Below are 24,073 nucleotides of genomic sequence, written 5' to 3'. Positions count from 1 at the left end.
CGGGTCACACCACACACACAAGTCACATTCTTTTACTGTCTCATACTTTCTAGTGCTACCTGGGTCATATTCACAAGAAACGAAACAGAACAAAATGGACAGAGACGGGGAGGGGCTACCTGAACTTGAACTCTCATTTTCATTGTAAAAACATTTCTGTTGTTAAAGGTTTTGCTACGGTGTGTTAAGGTGTGCACTAATGAATACGACCCTGTTGTGTTATAGTGGCTTTCCGCTTGCATAGCTGTAACTCTTTTGTTCATGTATCATCATAGCACGTAGTGACTTACCTTCATCCTCCACCAATGTTTTACTCTGTGCACTTCAATGATGCATGGCAGGCATTTTGCCCATACAGTATCATTGGGGAAGGTGTTGGAATAGTCACCATCAGCTGACGTGAAACTAGCTGTCCCAATCGGCTCTTTTCAACCTCTCCCGTCTCATATCAATGAAATCATCTGGCAGGGTGTCTTCTAGCTCAGCCCAGCTCTGCTATTGAAATCTGTACAAAGGCGGTTTTGTGTTGTTGCTTTCTCGGCTGACTGTTTAGGGCTGTTGCCATGGGTTACACCTCTTTGAAGGCCCTCTTGAAGAGACATGTGTTGAGAGAGAGAGAGAGAGAGAGAGAGAGAGTGAGAACATTGAAATCAGGTGGTGGAGAGAGGAGATGACAGTCTTGACTGATGGGTTGCAACATATTCCAGCTGAGTTGTTTTTTACATGGCATCTCTTCATCTGTTCCAATCTGAGTGGTGTTGCACAAGATGATGATACCTGGGACTGATACCTATCAGTCACAGTGGAATAAGAGGGTTTCTGCCTGTCATATAGGGGCACACTCAATCTTGTGCCTATATTTTTATGCATGCACATGCAAACACACACACACACCATTAATGATTGATATAGTCCCTCTCCTCTCTTATACAGTCCTACAACACCCTTGGGCTAACTGGAGCTAGTGGTTAAATTCAGGGTCGCAACTTTGGTTTTAGAGGTGGGGGGGACCAAACCTAGTGGAGGGTCATCTAAAGATCATTTCCTGCATTTCTACTCAATTTAACATGACCCATGGCCTTGTAGCAAAAATGGCCACAGTCATCAAGCTAGGGAAGAGATCATAAAAAATTTAAATAAAAGATTGATAAAAGACCAAACAAAGGTAATTTGATAAACAACAATGAGCACGGTTACATGCACACAATAATACGATTGTTGTGGATAGTCAGATTAATTTAATAGTTTGTTTAAAGTGTTTACATGCTTTGCATATAGAACGATTTCCCTAATAATCCTGTTTACCTGACACATCTGAAATCAGGCTACCTGATGGGACTTTGGATAAATGCACAAAAGGCAATCAAAATAAACGTTCTACCACAGTGACCGTGTTATTTTTTAGAAGACTATTTGATTCTGAGTTCGGATATATAAAGTTTGTATGTGAAAACTTTTCATAAGATGCATATTTTAAGTTTTTCCGAACTCACTTCACTCGCATAAGAGGGAGGCTTGCCCTACCGGTGCTGGCACATGCCCATATCAAATGCACCACTGGAACGCTGATTAAGCTGTTTACATGTCCTAATAATTTGAAAGATTGCTCATAAAACCAGGTGTTTTAATCTGTGTATGCTTACTTCAATTTTGACCTGACGCCGATTAAGATAAGCAGAGTGTCCACATCACCAACAAACTATCATGGTCCACACGCCAAGACAGTCATGAAGAGGGGACGACAAAGCCTATTCCCCCTCAGGAGACTGAAAAGATTTGGCATGGGTCCTCAGATCCTCAAAAAGTTCTACAGCTGCACCATCGAGAGCATCCTGACTGGTTGCATCACTGCCTGGTATGGCAACTGCTCGGCCTCCGACCGCAAGGCACTACAGAGGGTAGTGTGTACGGCCCAGTACATCAGTGGGGCCAAGCTTCCTGCCATCCAGGACCTCTATACCAGGCGGTGTCAGAGGAAGGCCCTAAAAAGGGTTAAAGACTCCAGCCACCCTAGTCATAGACTGTTCTCTCTGCTACCGCACGGCAAGTGGTACCGGAGCGCCAAGTCTAGGTCCAAAAGGCTTATTAACAGCTTCTACCCCCAAGCCATAAGACTCCTGAACAGCTAATCAAATGGCTAACCGGACTATTTGCAAACTTTTTAATCTAGCCTTAGAAATACTGTAACAATAAAAATATGTCAAATCAGGTAAGGCCAAATTTCAGCCCGAATGAGAATGCTAGAGTGATTGAAATGCATCAGAGAGGTATTGAAAGGTTCAGGAAAGCAGAAGGAAGATCATCAGGATCGTTATGAATTTAATCTTTCTTAGAACAGAATATCAATTAATTTCCCTGAGTCATTATGTGGGTTTTTGTCACAGTCCGTTCTAACAAGTCCTGCGTAGCTTGTGGGCATTGTAGAGGGCAGAATAAGGCACATATATGTTCCTGAGAGGCTTACCTTTCAGGAATGGGATTATAGTAGCTAATAGCCCAAACCGTTCAAACGCTAGAGCCAAACTCATAGGAAGAAAACAAATTCAACATGCCTCACTGGCTTTAGAAAACTATTGGTTACAGAGTCAAACAGCCTGACCGCCAGCTCCAAGGACCCGCATGGTCCTAAAACACACCTGTGCCGTTTTTTGTATCACCCCCCGCCCCTGGTTAAATTGCTATACTGGCACCATAGCAGCAAACAGCTTGCTACTGAGGACCAGCTTCTGTATAGCAGCTGCAACAGTATATCTATCAATGTCATCCCAACAGAGGAACTCGCTCCATCAAACACAACAGAAGAAAAATATATGATATGTATGTTTTATGTATTTTCCAGGCATGGAAAGAGAAGCCAAGAAAACTATTATGCCCTGTATTTTAAAGCCCTATGATTGATTGTCCTACCAGGGCATTTTAAAAACCTGATTGTTCAAGGGAGACTGAGCAAGAGTGAGGCCTAACCATAACCGCACAAGCCTGTCCAGAGAGACTTTAGCCTGCTTTCATCTTTTAATATACATGTGTGCATGTGCACACAAACACACACACATATTTTTGGAGCTGCCTGTCCACCTTTGACCTTTGCAGCTCTGTTATGTTTCAAGTTTTTATTGCCACATGCACTAGTACAGTGAAATACCTTTCTTGCTTGCTCTTTCCCAACAATGCAGTAATCAATATCAGTCAGTAGTACTATAACAAATCAAATAAAAAGTCAAGTGGAACAAAAACATTAAAGAAATCGAAATAAGAAGAACACGGAAAAGTAAAAAGTTCCAGGGTCAGTAGCTATATATAGGGTCAGTTCCAGGGTCAGTAGCTATATACAGGGTCAGTTCCAGGGTCAGTAGCTATAAATAGGGTCAGTTCCAGGGTCAGTAGCTATATACAGGGTCAGTCCCAGGGTCAGTAGCTATATACAGGGTCAGTTCCAGGGTCAGTAGCTATATATAGGGTCAGTTCCAGGGTCAGTAGCTATACAGTGGATTGAGAAAGTATTCACCCCCCTTGGCATTTTTCCTATTTTGTTGCCTTCAACCTGGAATTAAAATGCCTACCACTTTGAAGAAGCAAAATATTTTTTATTGTGAAACAAACAAGAAATAAGACAAAAAAAACAGAAAACCTGAGCGTGCATAACTATGGACAGATACTCCAATCTCCGCTGTGGAGCATTGCTGCTCTTTCAGGGATATATTTGGTCTCTTTGTTGCCTCTCTGATTAATGCCCTCCTTGCCTGGTCTGTGAGTTTTGGTGGGCGGCCCTCTCTTGGCAGGTTTGTTGTGGTTGCATATTCTTTCCATTTTTTAATAATGGATTTAATGGTGCTCCGTGGGATGTTCAAAGTTTCTGATATTTTTTTTATAACCCAACCTGTACTTCTCCACAACTTAGTCCCTGATCTGTTTGGAGAGCTCCTTGGTCTTCATGGTGCCGCTTGCTTGGTGGTGCCCCTTGCTTAGTGGTGTTGCAGACTCTGGGGCCTTTCAGAACAGGTGTATATATAATGAGATCATGTGACAGATCATGTGACAGATTGTACACAGGTGGACTTTATTTAACTAATTATGTGACTTCTGAAGGTAATTGGTTGCACCAGATCTAATTTATTTGTTAGAATTTTTCATTTTACTTCACCAATTTGGACTATTTTGTGTATGTCCATTACATGATATCCAAATAAAAATTAATTTTAATTACAGGTTGTAATGCAACAAAATAGGAAAAACGCCAAGGGGGATGAATACTTTTGCAAGGCACTGGTCATTTCCAGGGTCAGTAGCTATGTACAGGGTAAGTTCCAGGGTCAGTAGCTATATATAGGGTCAGATCCAGGGTCAGTAGCTATATACAGGGTCCGTTCCAGGTTCAGTAGCTATACATAAAATAGTTTTTTTTCCCCTCATCAATCTACACACAATACCACCTAAATAACAAAGCGAAAACAGGTTTTAGAAATGTTTGCAAATTTATTAAAAACAGAAATACCTTATTCACATAAGTATTCAGACCCTTTGCTATGAGACTCGAAATTGAGCTCAGGTGCATCCTGTTTCCATTGATTCTTTTTTCATTTGCAAAAATGGCTGAAAACCTGTTTTTGCTTTGTCATTATGGGGTATTGTGTGTAGATTGATGAGGAATATTATTTATTTAATCCATTTTAGAATAAGGCTGTAACGTTTTTATTTCACCTTTATTTAACCAGGTAAGCCAGTTGAGAACAGGTTCTCATTTACAACTGCGACCTGGCCAAGATAAAGCAAAGTAGTGCAATAAAAACAACACAGAGTTACATATGGGGTAAAAAAACATAGTCAGAAATACAACAGAAAATATATATACAGTGTGTGCAAATGTAGCAAGTTATGGAGGTAAGGCAATAAATAGGCTATAGTGCAGAATAATTACAATAGTATTAACACTGGAATGCTAGATGTGCAAGAGATGATGTGCAAATAGAGATACTGGGGGTGCAAAAGAGCAAAATAAATAACAATATAGGGATGAGGTAGTTGGGTGGGCTAATTTCAGATGGGCTGTGTACAGGTGCAGTGATCGGTAAGGTGCTCTGACAACTGATGCTTAAAGTTATTGAGGGAGATAAGAGTCTCCAGCTTCAGAGATTTTTGCAATTCGTTCCAGTCATTGGCAGCAGAGAACTGGAAGGAATGGCGGCCAAAGGAGGTGTTGGCTTTGGGAATGACCAGTGAGATATACCTGCTGGAGCGCAGACTACGGGTGGGTGCTGCTATGGTGACCAATGAGCTAAGATAAGGCGGGGATTTGCCTAGCAGTGATTTATAGATGGCCTGGAGCCAGTGGGTTTGACGACGAACATGTAGTGAGGACCAGCCAACAAGAGCGTACAGGTCACAGTGGTGGGTAGTGTATGGGGCTTTGGAGACAAAACGGATGGCACTGTGATAGACTACATCCAATTTGCTGAGTAGAGTGTTGGAGGCTATTTTGTAAATGACATCGCCGAAGTCAAGGATCGGTAGGATAGTCAGTTTTACGAGGGCATGTTTGGCAGCATGAGTGAAGGAGGCTTTGTTGCGAAATAGGAAGCCGATTCTAGATTTAACTTTGGATTGGAGATTCTTTATGTGAGTCTGGAAGTTGAGTTTACAGTCTAACCAGACACCTAGATATTTGTAGTTGTCCACATACTCTAGGTCAGACCCGTCAAGAGTGGTGATTCTAGTCGGGTGGGCGGGTGCTAGCAGCGTTCGATTGAAAAGCATGCATTTAGTTTTACTAGTGTTTAAGAGCAGTTGAAGGCTACTGAAGGATTGTTGTATGGCATTGAAGCTCGTTTGGAGGTTTGTTAACACAGTGTCCAATGAAGGGCCAGATGTATACAAAATGGTGTCGTCTGCGTAGAGGTGGATCTGAGAGTCACCAGCAGCAAGAGCGACATCATTGATATACACGGAGAAAAGTGTCGGCCCAAGAATTGAACCCTGTGGCACCCCCCATAGAGACTGCCATAGGTCCAGACAACAGGCCCTCCGATTTGACACACTGAACTCTATCTGAGAAGTAGTTGGTGAACCAGGCGAGGCAGTCATTTGAGAAACCAAGGCTATTTAGTCTTCCAATAAGAATGTGGTGGTTGACAGAGTCGAAAGCCTTGGCCAGGTCGATGAAGACGGCTGCACAGTACTGTCTATTATCAATCGTGGTTATAATATCGTTTAGGACCTTGAGCGTGGCTGAAGTGCACCCGTGACCAGCTCGGAAACCGGATTGCATAGCGGAGAAGGTACGGTGGTATTCGAAATGGTCGATGATCTGTTTGTTAACTTGGCTTTCGAATACTTTCGAAAGGCAGGGCAGGATGGATATAGGTCTGTAGCAGTTTGGATCTAGAGTGTCACCCCCTTTGAAGAGGGGGATGACCGCGGCAGCTTTCCAATCTCTGGGGATCTCAGACGTTATGAAAGAGAGGTTGAACAGACTAGTAATAGGGGTTGCGACAATTTCGCGGCTAGTTTTAGAAAGAAAGGGTCCAGATTGTCTAGCCCAGCTGATTTGTAGGGGTCCAGATTTTGCAGCGCTTTCAAAACATCAGCTGTCTGAATTTGTGTGAAGGAGAAGCGGGGGGGCATGGGCAAGTTGCAGCAGAGGGTGCAGAGTTGGTGGCCGGGTTAGTGGTAGCCAGATGGAAAGCATGGCCAGCTGTAGCAAAATGCTTGTTGAAATTCTCGATTATTGTAGATTTATCGGTGGTGATAGTGTTTCCTTGCCTCAGTGCAGTGGGCAGCTGGGAGGAAGTGCTCTTATTCTCCATGGACTTTACAGTGTCCCAAAACTTTTTGGAGTTAGTGCTACAGGATGCAAATTTCTGTTTGAAAAAGTTAGCCTTTGCTTTCCTGACTGCTTGTGTATATTGGTTCCTAACTTCCCTGAAAAGTTGCATATCGCGGGGGCTATTTGATGCTAATGCTGTACGCCACAGGATGTTTTTGTGCTGGTCAAGGGCAGTCAAGTCTGAGGAGAACCAGGGGCTATATCGGTTCTTAGTTCTGTATTTTTGAATGGGGCATGTTTATTTAAGATTGAGAGGAAATTACTTTTAAGGAACAACCAGGCATCCTCTACTGACGGAATGAGATCTATATCCATCCAGGATACCTGGGCCAGGTCAATTAGGAATGCCTCCTCGCTAAAGTGTTTTAGGGAGCGTTTGACAGTGATGAGGGGTGGTCGTTTGACCGCGGACCCGTTACGGACGCAGGCAATAAGGCAGTGATCGCTGAGATCCTGGTTGAAGACAGCTGAGGTGTATTTAGAGGGTATGTTAGTCAGGATGATATCTATGAGGGTACCCATGTTTAAGGATTTAGGGTTGTACCTGGTAGGTTCGTTGATAATTTGCGTGAGGTTGAGGGCATCTAGCTTAGATTGTAGGATGGCTGGGGTATTAAGCATATCCCAATTTAGGTCACCAAGCAGTACAAACTCAGAGGATAAATGGGGGGCGATCAATTCACATATGGTGTCCAGGGCACAGCTGGGGGCTGAGGGGGGTCTGTAGCAAGCGGCAACAGTGAGAGACTTATTTCTGGAAAGGTGGATTTTTAGAAGTAGAAGCTCAAACTGTTTGGGCACAGACCTGGATAGTATGATAGAGCTCTGCAGGCTATCTCTACAGTAGATTGCAACTCCACCCCCTTTGGCAGTTCTATCTAGACGGAAAATGTTATAGTTGGGGATGGAAATTTCAGAATTTTTGGTGGCCTTCCTGAGCCAGGATTCAGACACTGCTAGAACATCAGGGTTGGCAGAGTGTGCTAACGCAGTGAATAACTCAAACTTAGGAAGTAGACTTAACAACGTAACAAACGTAACAAAATGTGGAAAAAGTCAAGGGGTCTGAATACTTTCCGAATGCACTGTATACAGGGTCAGTTCCAGGGTTAGTGCCAATACCATATTTACAGTGTGCAGGGATACTGGAGTGGTAGGGTTAGATATGTATAGGGGTAAGGTTACTAGGCATCAGGATATACAGTATGATACACACGCTGCTGCTACTCTATTTGTGTGTGTGTGTGTGTGTGTGTGTGTGTGTGTGTGCGTGCGTGTTTGTAAAATTTGCATTAAGTGATTGTGTAAAATGTGCATAGAGTTAGTGTGTGAGTGTGCATAGAGATTTGTTTTTATAGAAGGGTCAATGCAGATAGTCCATATAGCCATTTTGTTAGCTATTTAGCAGTCTTATGGCTTGGGGATAGAAGCTGTTCAGGAGCCTGTTGGTGTCAGACTTGATGCTCCGGTACCGCTTGCCGTGCGGAAGCAGAGAGAACAGACTATGGCTTGGGTGTCTTTTGTGCAATTACGGGCCTTCCTTTCCCACCGCCTGATATAGAGGTCTTGGATGGCAGGGAACTCAGCCCCAGTGATGTACTGGGCAGTCCGCAACACCCTCTGCAGCGCCATTTGATCGAGAGTAGTGCAGTTGCCATACCAAGCAGTGATGCAGCCAGTCAAGATGCTCTCAATGGTGTAGCTGTATAACTTTTTGAGGATTTGAGGGCCCATTCCAAAACTTTTCAGCCTACGGAGGGGGAAGAGGCGCTGTCGCCTCTTCACGACTGTTTGCGTGTATGTGGACCATTTTAAGTCCTTAGTGATTTGGAAACCTTGGAACTTGAAGCTCTCGACCCGCTCCACTGTAGCCCAGTTGATGTGGATGGGGGCGTGCTCTCCCCCTGTTTCCTGTAGTCCACGATCAGCTCCTTGGTCTTACTGACGTTGAGGGAGAGGTTGTTGTTCTGGCACCACACTGCCAGGTCACTGAGCTCTTCCCTGTAGGCTGTCTCATCATCGCCGGTGATCAGGCCTACCACCGTCGTGTCGTCAACAAACTTGATGATGGTGTTGGAGTCGTGCGTGGCCACACAGTCGTGGGTGAACAGGGAGTACAGGATGGGACTAAGCACACGCCCCCTGTGGGGCCCACGTGTTGAGGGTCAGCGTGGCGTAGGTAATGTTGCCTACTCTCACAACCTGGGGTCGGCCTGTCAGGAAGTCCAGGATCCAGTTGCAGAGGAGGTGTTCCAAGCTTGGTCCTTCCATTACCAGACAATGGATGGAAAGAGGATTAAAGCAACAGCAAATGTCCATATTCCAATGCATCCACCATGTTGGCAAGGATCGCAAGTTACATACGTCCGTGAGAAATGTTTTATGTCGGAAAGACAGACACGTCAACAGCTGTAAAGAATATTTACTCACTGCATCGAAGACACGAATGGAGTCTGGATTATAGCTTGGCTGAATCGGAAGGTGTTTTATAATGTCATGCTAGTCGTAAGTTGCCATAGAAAGATGTTGAGTAGTACCACACAGTGTATTGCAACGCAACCTCTTAACTTTTATTGGAGGCTTGTAAAAGGTTACGACGTTCGCCACCAAATGTACGTTTGTGCTGAGATCCTGAAAACGAAATGCAACACATGGGACAAGACCAAGCTTCCTGTCTAGGGCAAGGGTGTGTTATTGTTTGGAAGGAACTGGAAGTGTGGAGGACAAGGCTGTGTCTATGGGTGAAAGTGCTTAGAGCTGGAGAGGTTGATGGTTGGTTTGCTATTGGTTTTTAGGGCAACGCTGAGTAGTTTATGTTTTGTTGATGTTAGATTTGCTATTGGTTTGTAGGGAAAGCTGAGTGGTTGATGTTTGGTTGATGTTAGATTTGCTATTGGTTTGTAGGGAAAGCTGAGTGGTTGATGTTTGGTTGATGTTAGATTTGCTATTGGTTTTTAGGGAAAGCTGAGTGGTTGATGTTTGGTTTGCTATTGTTGTTGCGAATGGCTGAGTGGGTGATATTGAGTTTGTAGGGAAGCATTGAGAAGTAGATGTTTGGTTTGCTATTGGATTGTAAGAAAACGTTAAGTAGTTGGTATTTGTTTGCTATTGGTTTATATGGAAACATTGATTGATTGATGCTGGGTTTGCTATGTAGGTAAACATTGAGTGGTTTTAGGGAAATTAATTTAGTGAGGCCAGCTGTACATTAAAATATTTTTCACTATCCATGCCACAGTGCCTCATGTCCAGTCCATCTCCATCCCTGGGCTCTTCTAACTCTGGAACAGTTCCAAGAGACCTCCTGGAGGCCCAAACACTATATCTGAGAACAGCAGACCAGACCAGAGATCAGCCAATGATACGAGGTTTGATTACACCAAGAAGAAAGGCTCCAAATGATCACTGTTTACACAAAATAGCTACACCAAACTAGTTTTTCATGGTCCAGGGCTTTCTTATGCTGCTACCGTCATTCAGCTCTCTCACTCACTCTGGAAGTTCACTTAGTCCATCCCAAAAATAATTAGAGGACACAGGGGATTTTTTATTTAATCTCCAAAAGGAATTTGATATCGACAGCCCTCTTTTGTTAGAGGAGTTATGTAGATCAACACACATTGTGGATAAATAGATATCTTTGTGCTACTGTACTCTATACCTATTCTAGTCTGCTCTCTTCTCTTCCCTCTCTTTTCTGCTAAAGCTGCTCCATCCACAGTCAACAACTATGGAAATGAATACAGTGGGTTATGTGATGTCATTGAAATGTGTTTTATTTGTAGTCCCGTAGTAAGGTACTGGATGGCATGGACCCCATAGTCCAAGGAACTTCACAGACACACAGCAGTGCTTTAACATGTGTGGAACCATGATATCAATCATACATAAACACGTACTGTGTTGGGTCGTTCCACGAAGTGGGTGCCTTCTTTGGATATTTTAAGTAGAAATTATGCACCAATATTTAATTTGAAAAGCCTGGTATAGTAAATTAAGTGCCCTTTAATATAGATCACATGGAGAATTCAATAAAGGTTTGCTAAACTGCCCAAATTCTGCGTTTTGACATGTCCCTCCGTCAACCCTGTGTCACTTCAAGGAAGATGTCATCCCATTTAATCTAAAACTTTCTCAAAGTTTCACCATCATTGTAAAGGCTGATGCCGCGCAGGTGACTGTGGGGGTGGTCTCGGATGGTTGAGGGGCAGCTCTCGGGGAACTGTGGGGGGATCTTGGATGGTTGGTGGCCTAGCGGTTGGGAGCGGGGTCCGGTGGCCGATAGGTCACTGGTTCAGATCCCTTTTTTGACATGGTGGGAGATCTGTCGAAGTGCCCTTGGGCGGGGCACTTGACCCTGGTTGCTCTCGTGGGTCGCTCTGGATGGGAGTCTGTGATATGACTGAATGTAATGTAAATGTTGAGCGGCTTCACTGCAGGTAGATTGTATGTTTTAATATTCAATAAAAAATTTAAAAAAAATAAAAAAGGCCTAGTTATTTTGTTGCTTTAACAAAGTCATTTCTGAATATTTTGTGAATATGTGATTAGTGATGCATTTACATCTGTCCCTCATTTTAAGGTCAACCCTCTTATGCAAACAATTTACCCCTTTAAAATAATGGACCAAGTCTTCCACCAAGTTAAATGTTTTATGGCACATGACTTCGTTTGGGTCTCCTGAACAGCATGCTGGGAAAGGAAGTTAGTCTTCTCTCTTTTTTTTGGTCAGTTTATAATTGTTATATCATCTTTGACTGAGGTGGTCGAGCTCAACACGTCAACCCTGTTCCCTCAATTAATGTTAGGAAAGATTTTATTTGATTAAACTTTTATTATGTTTGGAAGATATGTATAATTCCTAATTTCATGAACACCATGTGGTCCCATGCTCTTCACCACATGAGGAGTAATGGCTGATCTTCACCTAACACCTCAACCTCAATCCTGTTACATTTAGTTTTACAGGAACAGTGCACATTAATAAACATTTCTAAACCCAACTGTTAATTGGTAATAAAACATTTTTACAGTAAACAAACTATCTATCTATGTTCCTTATTTTCTTATACCTACAGTGCCTTCAGAAAGTATTTACACCCCTTGACTTTTTACACATTTTGTTGTGTTACAGCCTGAATTTAAAATTGATTAAATTGTTGTTGTTTTTGTCACTCACCTATACAATACCCCATCATGTCAAAGTATAATTATATTTTTCTCAAAAGTTTTACAAATTAATTAAAAATGAAATGCTGAAATGTCTTCAGTCAATAAGTATTCAACCCCTTTGTTATGTTAAGCCTAAATGAGTTCAGGAGTAAAAATGTCACATAACAAATTCACAAAACAAGTCACATAATAAGTTGCATGGACTGTGTGCAATAATAGTGTTTAACATGATTTTTTAATTACCTCATCTCTGTACCCCACACATACAATTATCTGCAAGGTCCCTCAGTCGAGCAGTGAATTTCAAACACAGATTCAACCACAAAGACCAGGGAGGTTTTCCAATGCCTCGCAAAGAGGGGCATCTATTGGTAGATGGGTAACATTTTTTTAAGCTGATATTTCATATCCCTTTGAGCATGGTGAAATTATTAATTACACTTTGGATGGTGTACACCCAGTCACTACAAAGATACAAGCGTCCTTCCTATAACTCAGTTGCCGGAGAGGAAGGAAACCGCTCAGGGATTTCACCATGAGGCCAATTGTGACTTTAAATCAGTTACAGAGTTTAATGGCTGTGATAGGAGAAAACTGAGGATGGATCAACAGCAATGTAGTTACTCCACAATACTAACCTAATTGACAGATTGAAAAGAAGGAAGACTGTACAGAATACAAATATTCCACAACATGCATCCTGTTTGCAACAAGGCACTAAAGTAATACTGCAAAGAATCTTGCAAAGCAATTAACTTTTTGTCCTGAATACAAAGTGTTACGTTTGGGGCACATCCAATACAACACATTACTGAATACCACTCTCCATATTTTCAAGCATAGTGGTGGCTGCATCATTGCTTGTAATCATTAAGGACTGGGGACCAACAAGACAGTGAATGTTCCTGAGTGGCCAAGTTACAGTTTTGACTTAAATCTGCTTGAAAATCTATGGCAAAACCTGAAAATGGTTGTCTAGCAATGATCAACAACCAATTTGATAGTGCTTGTAGAATTTTTAGGTGTGGAATGCTCTTAGAGATTACCCAGTAAGACTCACAGCTGTAATCGCTGCCAAAGGTGATTCTAACATTGACTCAGGGGGTTGATTACTTATCTAATGAAGATATATTACTTTTATTTTTCATGAATTATTTTGTGTAGATAGTTGGTGGAAAAAAGACAATTAAATCCATTTTAATCCCACTTTGTAACACAACAAAATGTGGAAAATGTAAAAGGGTGTGAATACTTTCTGAAGGCACTGTAGGTTTTTATTTCATGGGGATGTTTATATCTGAATTTTAAAAAGTACACAGATGATATGGTAAAATATTTTGTTATGTCAACCCTGTTATCTACAATAAGTGTCAACCCTGATAAGAGCTTAATTTGTACTGAAAATAATGCACAATTATTAAATGTACAGTTCATGTTCGTTTCAATGTGTAAAATATTATGAGAACTATAATTCATACCGACATTTGTATGAAATTCTAAAGACACATTTTTACATGAAAAAACATAGGGTTTTGACATGCAAAATGCAAACTACATGCTATATCATTGTAAAATGTGGGTTAACTTTATCACTTTGATATTATATGTGAATGTATTTGTACAAGGGACACTTGATCAATGTTGGATTTATCTCAAACATCATTTTAACTAATAGGCCATTATATAAATGTCTGTAACAGGGATGGCCGACAGTGTGGTACAAGTGCAGATAAAATGCTCTTAGTTCAAAGGATTTTTATGTCTGAGATGGGAAAAAAAAGTGTTTTTCCGTATGCTAAACATATTCTCCATGCAATTGAAAAAAAGTATATTTTAAAGTTAATTTCATAAAAGTTTGCATGTCCAAAAGGCACACATTTTGTGGAACGACCCTGATACACACAAAGACACACACTCTCACACCAACACATGTGCTTTAGTATAGAAACACGGGCACCTACAGTATTGAGATTCTGTATGGCATTGACCCATGGTCCAAAGTTTCTCATACATGTCTTTACAGTGTATGGTACCATGGTGCACACATGTTAACAGTAGACCACATGTCAGTCGATATGGGCTGCATGCATGAGTGGCACCTGCTTATGGTTTCAATTGAAGCAGTTGAATGGTTAAACCCCTCTACTTTAGAACCGATGGTCAGTTTGAAGCAGAAGTCGCTTGAGGCCTCTCTCTAGCCTTCATCCTGCCAAAAAGTCAATGTTTGCATCCCAAATGGCACCCTATAGTGCATTACTTTTGACCAGGGTCTATAAAGCTCTGGTCAAAAATAGTGCACTATGTAGGGGGAATAGGGTGCCATTTGGGAAGCAGACAATCTCTACACTTTTAGAAAAAAGGGTTCCAAAAGAGTTCTTCTGTTATCCCTATAGGATAACCCTTTTTCGTTCCATGTAGAACCCTCTGTGGAAATGGTTCTACATGGAACCCAAAAAGCTTCTTCCTGGAACCAAAAGGGTTCTACCTGGAACCAAAAAGGGTTCTTCAAAGGGTTCTCCTATGGGGACAACTGGTTGACTCGACAAGAAAACAGTGAATGTGACAAACATAGAAGATTGAGTGCTTGACCTTATCTATCGCACAGAGTGTACGTGGTACTGTGCTCTTTTGGGAAGGGGGATACTAGGAACACATGAGGTGAACATCTTGGGGAGGAATTTATGTGGCAGAGCGGGGGAGACCTTAAGGGATGCGTTTCTGCATGACCAGGTGTTACTGCCGACAGAAAAAACGGACATTGTAGCAAACATTTTTATCATTTCGCAGCAGGGCACCCCAAATGCATTCTTCTCAACCGTGGGTTGCAATTAAGTGCCTTTGAGTTCGAAAAAGACTAACTCTTAAAGATGATTGATATTGTGTGTGCTGTCTAATGCCCTTCAAATACTGGTATTCCAACAATTTTCAGTTGATTTATGGTTGCAAGAGCAACGCTACCTTAGCCCATAAAAAAGTGTACTGTACATTTTGTTTGAGAAAGCCTAGTAAGGTACATAGGTGGTTAAAGAGTTACTTCACTACTAGATCGGCAAGTCACATTATCATCTAGGCCAGGTCCTGGGGGACTCCTGAATGTTCTTTCAATCTGATTCTTGTGGTTTATTTCCTTTTATACAGTCTATGGCTATTTCAGACTCAGAGCTCTTAAAGGGACGATCTAGAAGATGTCTTGCTGTTCAATTGTTTCTAGCTTCCCTGTAGATTACTTTCAATAACGTATATCTAATTTGAGAGGTCAGTGATTAGATAGCTTAATTGAAATGAAAACAAATGAAAGTGGTCCTTTTAGACGACGATTGTGAAACACTAGCTAGGTTTCTATCCAATTTGAGACAGATTATTTTTTTACATGCATAAAAAAATATGCACATTTTCCCACCAGAGGCTTGTTTCCATCAAAACGGACTTGTTGCAGATAAAAGGCTGTGCGTGATGACGTAGTGCACATAAATACCACTTTTGTGCTAAAGTTATCATGTACCGAATAATAAACATAAGTTCAATGTGTTTCCATTGCATTTTCCACTCTATGAATGGTTTTGTTACACAAACTGTTGCGATAAATGGCAAACTTATGCATGCTCTCTAAACAACATTTAGCTGATTAAGTTCACAGGTTAGGTTATATGATGAGATGGATAAGAGCAAGATCATTCTTTTTTGTTAATTGGCAGAACGACCCTCATGTCACTAGCATGCAAATGAAGACCCTCAAGTATTTATATACTTTCACCACCCTGTGATGTTCGTCATAACTTATTTAATCTGTAGCCTAATAAACGGTGCATGCTTTTTCAAGTCGTAGCCGGGCGACAACACAACATAGCATCCGTGACTGCAAATGTACCTTGACATGATGGTTATTCTATCAACAATTGCGCATTAAATAGTTTCCACCGCAATTTGTCGCATAATTCATTTTACCGACACAGAATATACTACCATGTCGAACGTACAAATTGTCTATCGACATTTCTGAAATTGTACCGACACTTCCTTTTTCCATCACAGCTGTCGTGATTATTTATATTTTTTTCAGTATGACTTTACTCGCATAAAAACTGTTTATGGAAACCTGGTTACTGATGTTGAATTTTGAAAACCAAAGCAGTTATTTCTCTCTTTGTTTTCTGTTTAGTCTCTCTCTCTCTCTCTCTCTTTCTCTCTCTCTCTCTCTCTCTCTCTCTCCCCTCTTTCTCTCCCTCTCTCCCTCTCTCTCTCTCTCTCTCTCTCTCTCTCTCTCTCTCTCTCTCTCTCTCTCCCCCTCTTTCTCTCTCATTTCTATTTTTATTTTTTTATTTCTCTTTCTCTTTTTGTCTTTCTCTTTCTCTCTCGCGTACTCTCTCGGGGTGGGCCAAGGTTTCATGGTGGTTTTAAGCAAATGAGAAGGTCTCAATAAAGACAGATCAAAAGTCAAAGTCTCTCCCTCTCTTGCACCCACCAGGCCGCGGCAGTGACTCAGAGTCCGACGCCGGACCACACAGGGGCAGGAAGCTGCCGGACGTGCGCAAGGATGACATGCTGGCGCGGCGGACCTCGGTGAGCGAGCCCAGAGTGATGGTGCCCTTCAACCAGTACCTGCCCAACAAGAGCAATGCCAGTGGCTATGTGCCCACAACGCTGCGCCGAAAGAGGGGCGACCGTGAGGGCCGGGAGGAGGAGGGCGGCAGAGGGGGCGGGGGTGGCCGCAAGAGCTGGAGTACCGCCACTTCGCCCATAGGAAGCAATAGACCCTTCAGGTGAGCATTGGTGATGCAGTTGTAGTAGTGGTAGAAGTGATAGATTGAATGTAGTGGTGGTAGTAGGCTCTGTTCCAATATCCACAAGCAATGTATTGGATTCTAAGTGGAATGCTAGTATGAATATTGGATCATAGCCATGGTGTAATTTGTTAAATGTATTGTTGGCACTCTTGCCTCCAGGGAAACTTGCTCACTTTTACTCACGTGTATCACCTGCTATGCTTTAACAGAACAATATAGTCAGACCCAAGCCAATAGATAGTGGGAGGGGTTATGTCAATAGCAGTAGAAGCTCATCACCATATATGCTGTTTATAAATATTTGTCATACAGTATATTGAGAAAGTACCTCCCATACTCCTGTTGTTCACTAAAGTGATAACTGTTTTCCATCAATCCAAACGTTAGCCCAAAATGTTCATGTTAACAGCTCTTTCTCTGGTATTACCATTGAGACAAAACAAACTCGGAGGGCTTATTCTTTCTTTTCTAGAAGTGTCTAGCTTCTATACGTATCACCGATATGTTGTTTCTTCCACCAGACCTGACACAGCACTTTAAAAATAGCTACCGCCAGCCAATTTTCCTTCATATTGTAATTCCCCCATTGCACAAGGAAGACAGGGAATGTCCTGTCTGATGTGGAACATGCATGTTTAAGAAAATGAAAAATAAAATACAAATTGTACAGTGGTGGCATGATGGGATGGGCTGATGGAGACCAGATGTGTGTTTTGATTGGCCGAGACCGAAGCACTGAGAGAAAAGCCAGCAACAGGCGAGGCATTTGCTATGCAGACACAAATAGGTGACTGCTAAAATGTGTGACCGACTTTGGCTACTATATGACTCGGTTGAGTGTTGTTGGAAACTGATATCAAAACAGAGTATTAGGTTTTCATGAAACCAAAATATGGCTTGTTCCACTCATCTTGTAATATTTCAGTAGATGGCTAAAATCATGTGTGTGTGTGTGTGTGTGTTATGCACATGTTTGTGTGTGTGCTTCTGTTTGTGTGTGCATGCGCTTATGTGCATAAGCTTGCATAAGTGCACACACACACGTACGTACGACTGTGTGTGTGTGTGTGCTTGTGTGTGTGTGTATTTATTTACACTAGACGTCACCTACTAAATCAGGCCTTTGCTTCTGTATCTGACCTTGTTGACATGGCTTGGTTTGACATTAATCTCATTAGTTTAGACCTGACTTTTGCCGTATCACCTACACACCACTCTCACACCGATGATACAGGCTTCTCAATAAGGAGGAGGGATAACTGGCTTCCAGCTGGAAGCATTAAGCAGAAATAATTTTTCCTCTACGTGTGTGTGTCTCTCTGTGCAAGGCTGTAATTGGAAAGGGTTAAACCTGTTAGTGGAAGTGAATAAGGCACGAATATGAGCAAGCAAGAGTGTGTATGTGTGTGTGTGGGTGCACATACGTCTAAACCTGCATGTGGGTGTGCAAGGGTAGGTCCTAAGCTCATACTATACCTATCTGAGTACATCCATGAGTACTGTATGTGCTTGTGCTTGCATGAGATCATGAGATTGGCCTGAGCTTCTTACGAGGTCATCGGGTCCCTGATTGACCAATACTGACCAGTACATTATCCTTCAATCAGCTTGTTCTGCTTTTCAGTGACTCTTTGTTCAAATGCTTTGAGATTGTTATTCCATCCACACTGTATCATTATCATGTGTGATGTTTTTTTCATTCTTTGATCCCCCTCCTTTTTCCCTTCCACCGTGCATGTTTCCATTGGTGTGTTGTGGTTTCCTTTTTGCTACTCCCATTGTCATTGTCCATATGATCACGCTATGACTGTGTTTTGTGGTTATGGTTGTGTGTTTCACATATGTGTTGTGGCGTTGGTTTGTGCTGTGTTGTGTCATGCAACCTGTGTCATGGTTGCATGTTGGTGTTGTTGTGTTTGCCCCTTGTGTGTGCGTGTGTGTGTATAACAGTCCGACTGAACTCCCCACCCTAGAGGTACCCACAGTTATAGTCCCTATAGAGCCCCAAGCCCATCCCCTTCCCAAACCACAGAATCAGTCCGAAGAAGAACACAGGAACGGGGAAGAAGAGAAGGAGGAAGAAATGGAGGAGAGGAAAGAGGAGGAAGGGAGGCTGACTCCGGCATGCACTTGGAGGCAGGAATGGAAGGAGAGGGAAGAGGAATATGAACGTCACCCCTACAACCCCCCTCAACGCTCACAGACCCCCACACTCACCCACAGGGAGATGGCTATACACCTGACTGTGACTGCTGAGCAAAGGTGCCAATCACAGAATGCCCTAACCCCTAAAGCCTAAACCCTAACCCCTTGTCCCAACCCAACAACCCCCAGGCAAGAGACTTTCCCTTAAAGACGCTATTGGCTCCTCAAGCCACGGTTCCATTGACCCCAACTTAATTAAACCTTTGCCCCAATCTTAGAAGGTTTTCCCTGTAAGATGTGTTGATTTTAAAACTTTACTGTTTTGGTGATGACACCTTTAAACACCGCCCATGCAGACAACTTAAACTCTTTTGCAGACAACTATTTACACAAACTCTGAGGGATTCAGTGAACCGTTTCATAAGAGCGTAACTTTGCCTGTTATTATTTGACACAGACATGACTGATGCTCATTTGGGGGCATTTGTGAGTTGAATTTGGATCCACCCTATGGATATGTCTGCTTTCTCTTTCTCTTCTCTATTTTGGCTGACTAACGACACTCTGAAGTGGAAATAAGACTTGTGTATAGGGCACACTATTTCCGATATAGTGCAGTACTTTTGACCAGAGCCCATAAGGCTCTGGTCAAAAGTAGTGCACTATATATGGAATATGGTGCCATTTAGAACACACCCAAGAGTTATTCTGGGGATGTTCGAGGAGCTTTCCAAATATAATCTTTGCTGTGGCGCACTGCTTTTGTTGGTGTTGGACACACAGCTGCCCTCTCTCATTCCATATGAAAACCAAGCCCAGACGTTTGCGGTTTCAGTGTTTGCCAGGAGTCTGCTGTTGCGATGTTTGTGGTCCTCTTTATTTCGGACGAGTCTCCCTATGTGTTTCTGGCAGATGTATTGACATGGGCGGCAGGTAGCTTAGTGGTTAAGAGCGTTGTGCCAGTAACCGAAAGGTCGCTGGTTCTAATCCCCGAGCTGACTAGGTGAAAAATCTGTCGATGTGCACTTGAGCAAGGCACTTAACCCTAATTGCTCCTGTAAGTCGCTCTGGATAAGAGCGTCTGCTAAATGACCTATTTATTTATTATTATTTATTTATACGTTCTGTAGCCATCTTCCCACAGCCATGCTTTTCACGAAATGTAATCCATAGAATAGGCCTTTGGTGGAAGGATTGTTGACATATATTTGACATTTGTATCTAAAAGAATAATTGAGAAATAATTAATCAACGTTAACATATTTATGACATTTTGGCCTTACCCAGGCCTCCCTTAAGAGTCCATAATATTTCATCTGTAGATGCTGGCAAAAATTGGTATCATATGAAGCTTAACCGCTTGCTCTGTAATATGAGTAGTATTTTGATTTCAATCTAAATATATTACATACATTTATGAATATTGGAAAATATCAATATTTTTGATTTAGCAAAATATTTTTTTCTTGTTGAACATAATGTACTCTATGGGCATATCAAAGTTCCAGAGTGGGATCTCTGTTAGTTTTAAAGTTATGGCCGATTTTATACAGAGAAATTGGCATTGTAACCAATCACAGCCCTCCTTTTACTTGTATCATTGCACATCCTGCAAATCACCAGCAGAAGGCGACCATTTTGAATGCATTTTCACATTCACTGTGTTGGTAATGCTTACAAATTGGATCATAACTCTAAAAGTAGCAGAGATCCCTCTCTGGAACTTTAATGTTCAACAATATATTGATAAATGTGCCAAATTAAAAAAATGATATTGTATATATTCATGTTTATATTTGTCAATATTCAAAAATGTATGTAAAAATGTTATTGAAATCAAAATACTCCTCATATTACAGAGCAAGTGGTAAAGCTTCATATGACACCAATGTTTGCTTTTTAGCACCTACAGATGGAGTCTTAAAGGAGGTCTGGGTAAGTCCAAAATATCATAAATATGCAAACTTCGATAAATTATTTCTCAATTATGCTTTTATCTACAATAGTCAAATATATGTGAACAAGACTTCCTGCAAAGGACTATTCTCATGGTTTATGAACTGATACACAAAATGACGCTGGATTCAAAACAGAGTTTTTCAATTTAAATTATTATACAAAATTCTTGCAACCAATAGAATGTTATATATACAGTGGCTTGCGAAAGTATTCACCCCCATTGGCATTTTTCCTATTTTGTTGCCATATAACCTGGAATTAAAATTGATTTTTTGGGGGTTTGCATCATTTGATTTACACAACATGCCTATCACATTGAAGATGCAAAATATTTTTTATTGTGAAACAAACAAGAAATAAGACAAGAAAACAGAAAACTTGAGCGTGCATAACTATTCACCCCCCCAATTACAGCTGCAAGTCTCTTGGGGTATGTCTCTATAAGCTTGGCACATCTAGCCACTGGGATTTATTGCCCATTCTTCAAGGCAAAACTGCTCCAGCTCCTTCAAGTTGGATGGGTTCTGCTGGTGTGCGGCAATCTTTAAGTCATACCACAGATTCTCAATTTGATTGAGGTCTAGGCTTTGACTAGGCCATTCCAAGACATTTAAATATTTCCCCTTGAACCACTCAAATGTTGCTTTAGCAGTATGCTTAGGGTCATTGTCCTGCTGGAAGGTCCGTCCCAGTCTCAAATCTCTGGAAGACTGAAACAGGTTTCCCTCAAGAATTTCCCTGTATTTAGCGCCATCCATCAGTCCTTCAATTCTGACCAGTTTCCCAGTCCCTGCCGATGAAAAACATCCCCACAGAATGATGCTGCCACCACCACACTTCACTGTGGGGATGGTGTTCTCGGGGTGATGAGAGGTGTTGGGTTTGCGCCAGACAAAGCGTTTTCCTTGATGGCCAAAAAGCTAAATTTGAGTCTCATCTGACCAGATTACCTTCTTCCATATGTTTGGGGAGTCTCCCACATGGCTTTTGGCGAACACCAAACGTGTTTGCTTATTTCTTTCTTTAAGCAATGGCTTTTTTCTGGCCACTCTTCTGTAAAGCCAAGCTCTGTGGAGTGTACGGCTTAAAGTGGTTCTATGGACAGATACTTCAATCTCCGCTGTGGAGCTTTGCAGCTCCTTCAGGGTTATATTTGGACTCTTTGTTGCCTCTCTGATTAATGCCCTCCTTGCCTGGTCTGTGAATTTTGGTGGGCGGCCCTCTCTTGGGAGGTTTGTTGTGTTGCCATATTCTTTCCATTTCTTAATACTGGGTTTAATGGTGCTCCGTGGGATGTTCAAAGTTTCGGATATTTTTTTTATAACCCAATCCTGATCTGTACTTCTCCACAACTTTGTCCTTGACCTGTTTGGAGAGCTGCTTGGTCTTCATGGTGCCGCTTGCTTGGTGGTGCCCCTTTCTTAGTGGTGTTGCAGACTCTGGGGCCTTTCAGAACAGGTGTATATATACTGAGATCATCTGACAGATCATGTAACACTTAGATTGTACACAGGTGGACTTTATTTAACTAATTATGTGACTTCTGAAGGTAATTGGTTGCACCAGATCTTATTTAGGGTTTTCATAGCAAAGGGGGTGAACAGATATGCACGCACCACTTTTCCGTTATCTGTTTTGTAGAATTTTTTTAAACAAGTACTTTTTTTTATTTCACTTCACCAATTTGGACTATTTTGTGTATGTCCATTACATGAAATCCAAATAAAAATCAATGTAAATTACAGGTTGTAATGCAACAAAATAGGGAAAATGCCAAGGGGGATGAATACTTTTGCAAGGCACTGAATGTGGGGGATACAACCATCCCAGCTCTGCAGATTTTGCTGCGAAGAGACAGAATCATTAGATAATTTGTTTTGGTAGGTGTCCATATGTAGCTTGTTTTGGGTCGCAGGTTCAGGAATGGCTGAAGAATTGCAACATTTACCTGGAGTTAACTCTGCAAATAGCACTGCTGGGTGATCTAAAAAGTCATAGTCAATTGATCAATAATATAATAATACTCTTAGCAAAAATGTTTATCTTTAATTTACAATCTGTAGAAACTATGAGAATAGAAAGGTTCAGAACTTTTGTGAAACATCACAGTACAGTTGACAAATATATGGCAAATAGAACTCAAAACTGGATGGTGTTCAGAGATAGATGGCAGAGGTTGAAGGTAGCTGAAGGATGGGACTAAAAATGAAAAAAAAAGATAACTACTGTAAAATATAGTGTGTCCGTAAAATGTATATAGTATGTATAAGCTGGAAGTAGAAGCCTAAAGGTTGTTGTCCCTTAGTTTACTACAATTAGGGGAGGGGTGGTAGTGTTAGGGAAAATACAAAGGAAAACATATATACAAAATAATATATATATATATATATATATATATATATATATATATACAGTGAGGGAAAAAAGTATTTGATCCCCTGCTGATTTTGTAAGTTTGCCCACTGACAAAGAAATGATCAGTCTATAATTTTTATGGTAGGTTTATTTGAAGGACTACAACAAAAAAATCAACAAAAAAAACGCATGTCAAAAATGTTATAAATTGATTTGCATTTCAATGAGGGAAATAAGTATTTGACCCCTTCTCAATCAGAAAGATTTCTGGCTCCCAGGTGTCTTTTATATAGGTAATGAGCTGAGATTAGGAGCACACTCTTAAAGGGAGTGCTCCTAATCTCAGTTTGTTACCTGTATAAAAGACACCTGTCCACAGAAGCAATCAATCAATCATATTCCAAACTCTCCACCATGGCCAAGACCAAAGAGCTCTCCTAGGATGTCAGGGACAAGATTGTAGACCTACACAAGGCTGGAATGGGCTACAAGACCATCGCCAAGCAGCTTGGTGAGAAGGTGACAACAGTTAGTGCGATTATTCGCAAATGGAAGAAACACAAAATAACTGTCAATCTCCCTCGGCCTGGGGCTCCATGCAAGATCTCACCTTGTGGAGTTGCAATGATCATGAGAACGGTGAGGATTCAGCCCAGAACTACACGGGAGGATCTTGTCAATGATCTCAAGGCAGCCAGGACCATAGTCACCAAGAAAACAATTGGTAACACACTACGCCGTGAAGGACTGAAATTCTGCAGCGCCCGCAAGGTCCCCCTGCTCAAGAAAGCACATATACATGCCCATCTGAAGTTTGCCAATGAACATCTGAATGATT

The 24,073-nt window shown here is 41.6% G+C and overlaps 1 protein-coding gene across 10 annotated transcripts in view; it reads left to right on the top strand.

Moving 5' to 3' along the window:
• Positions 1-24,073, top strand: part of LOC121535283 (LIM and calponin homology domains-containing protein 1) — a 146,052-nt gene that overhangs the window by 93,854 nt on the left and 28,125 nt on the right. For 8 of the 10 annotated variants that reach the window (XM_041842260.1, XM_041842254.1, XM_041842246.1 and 5 more), the window contains exon 8: positions 16,458-16,752. In XM_041842260.1, coding sequence (XP_041698194.1) covers positions 16,458-16,752 — 295 coding nt within the window. Of the gene's footprint in view, positions 1-16,457; positions 16,753-18,726; positions 19,039-24,073 lie in introns of all 10 variants that reach the window. The other 2 variants (XM_041842237.1, XM_041842218.1) reach the window with 1 other exon arrangement.

This window comes from Coregonus clupeaformis, chromosome 2 (genome assembly GCF_020615455.1).
Source record: "Coregonus clupeaformis isolate EN_2021a chromosome 2, ASM2061545v1, whole genome shotgun sequence".
NCBI classification, from domain to species: Eukaryota; Metazoa; Chordata; class Actinopteri; order Salmoniformes; family Salmonidae; genus Coregonus; species Coregonus clupeaformis.
Note: the sequence above shows the minus strand (reverse complement) of the source record. Positions and strands in the feature narration are given on the sequence as shown.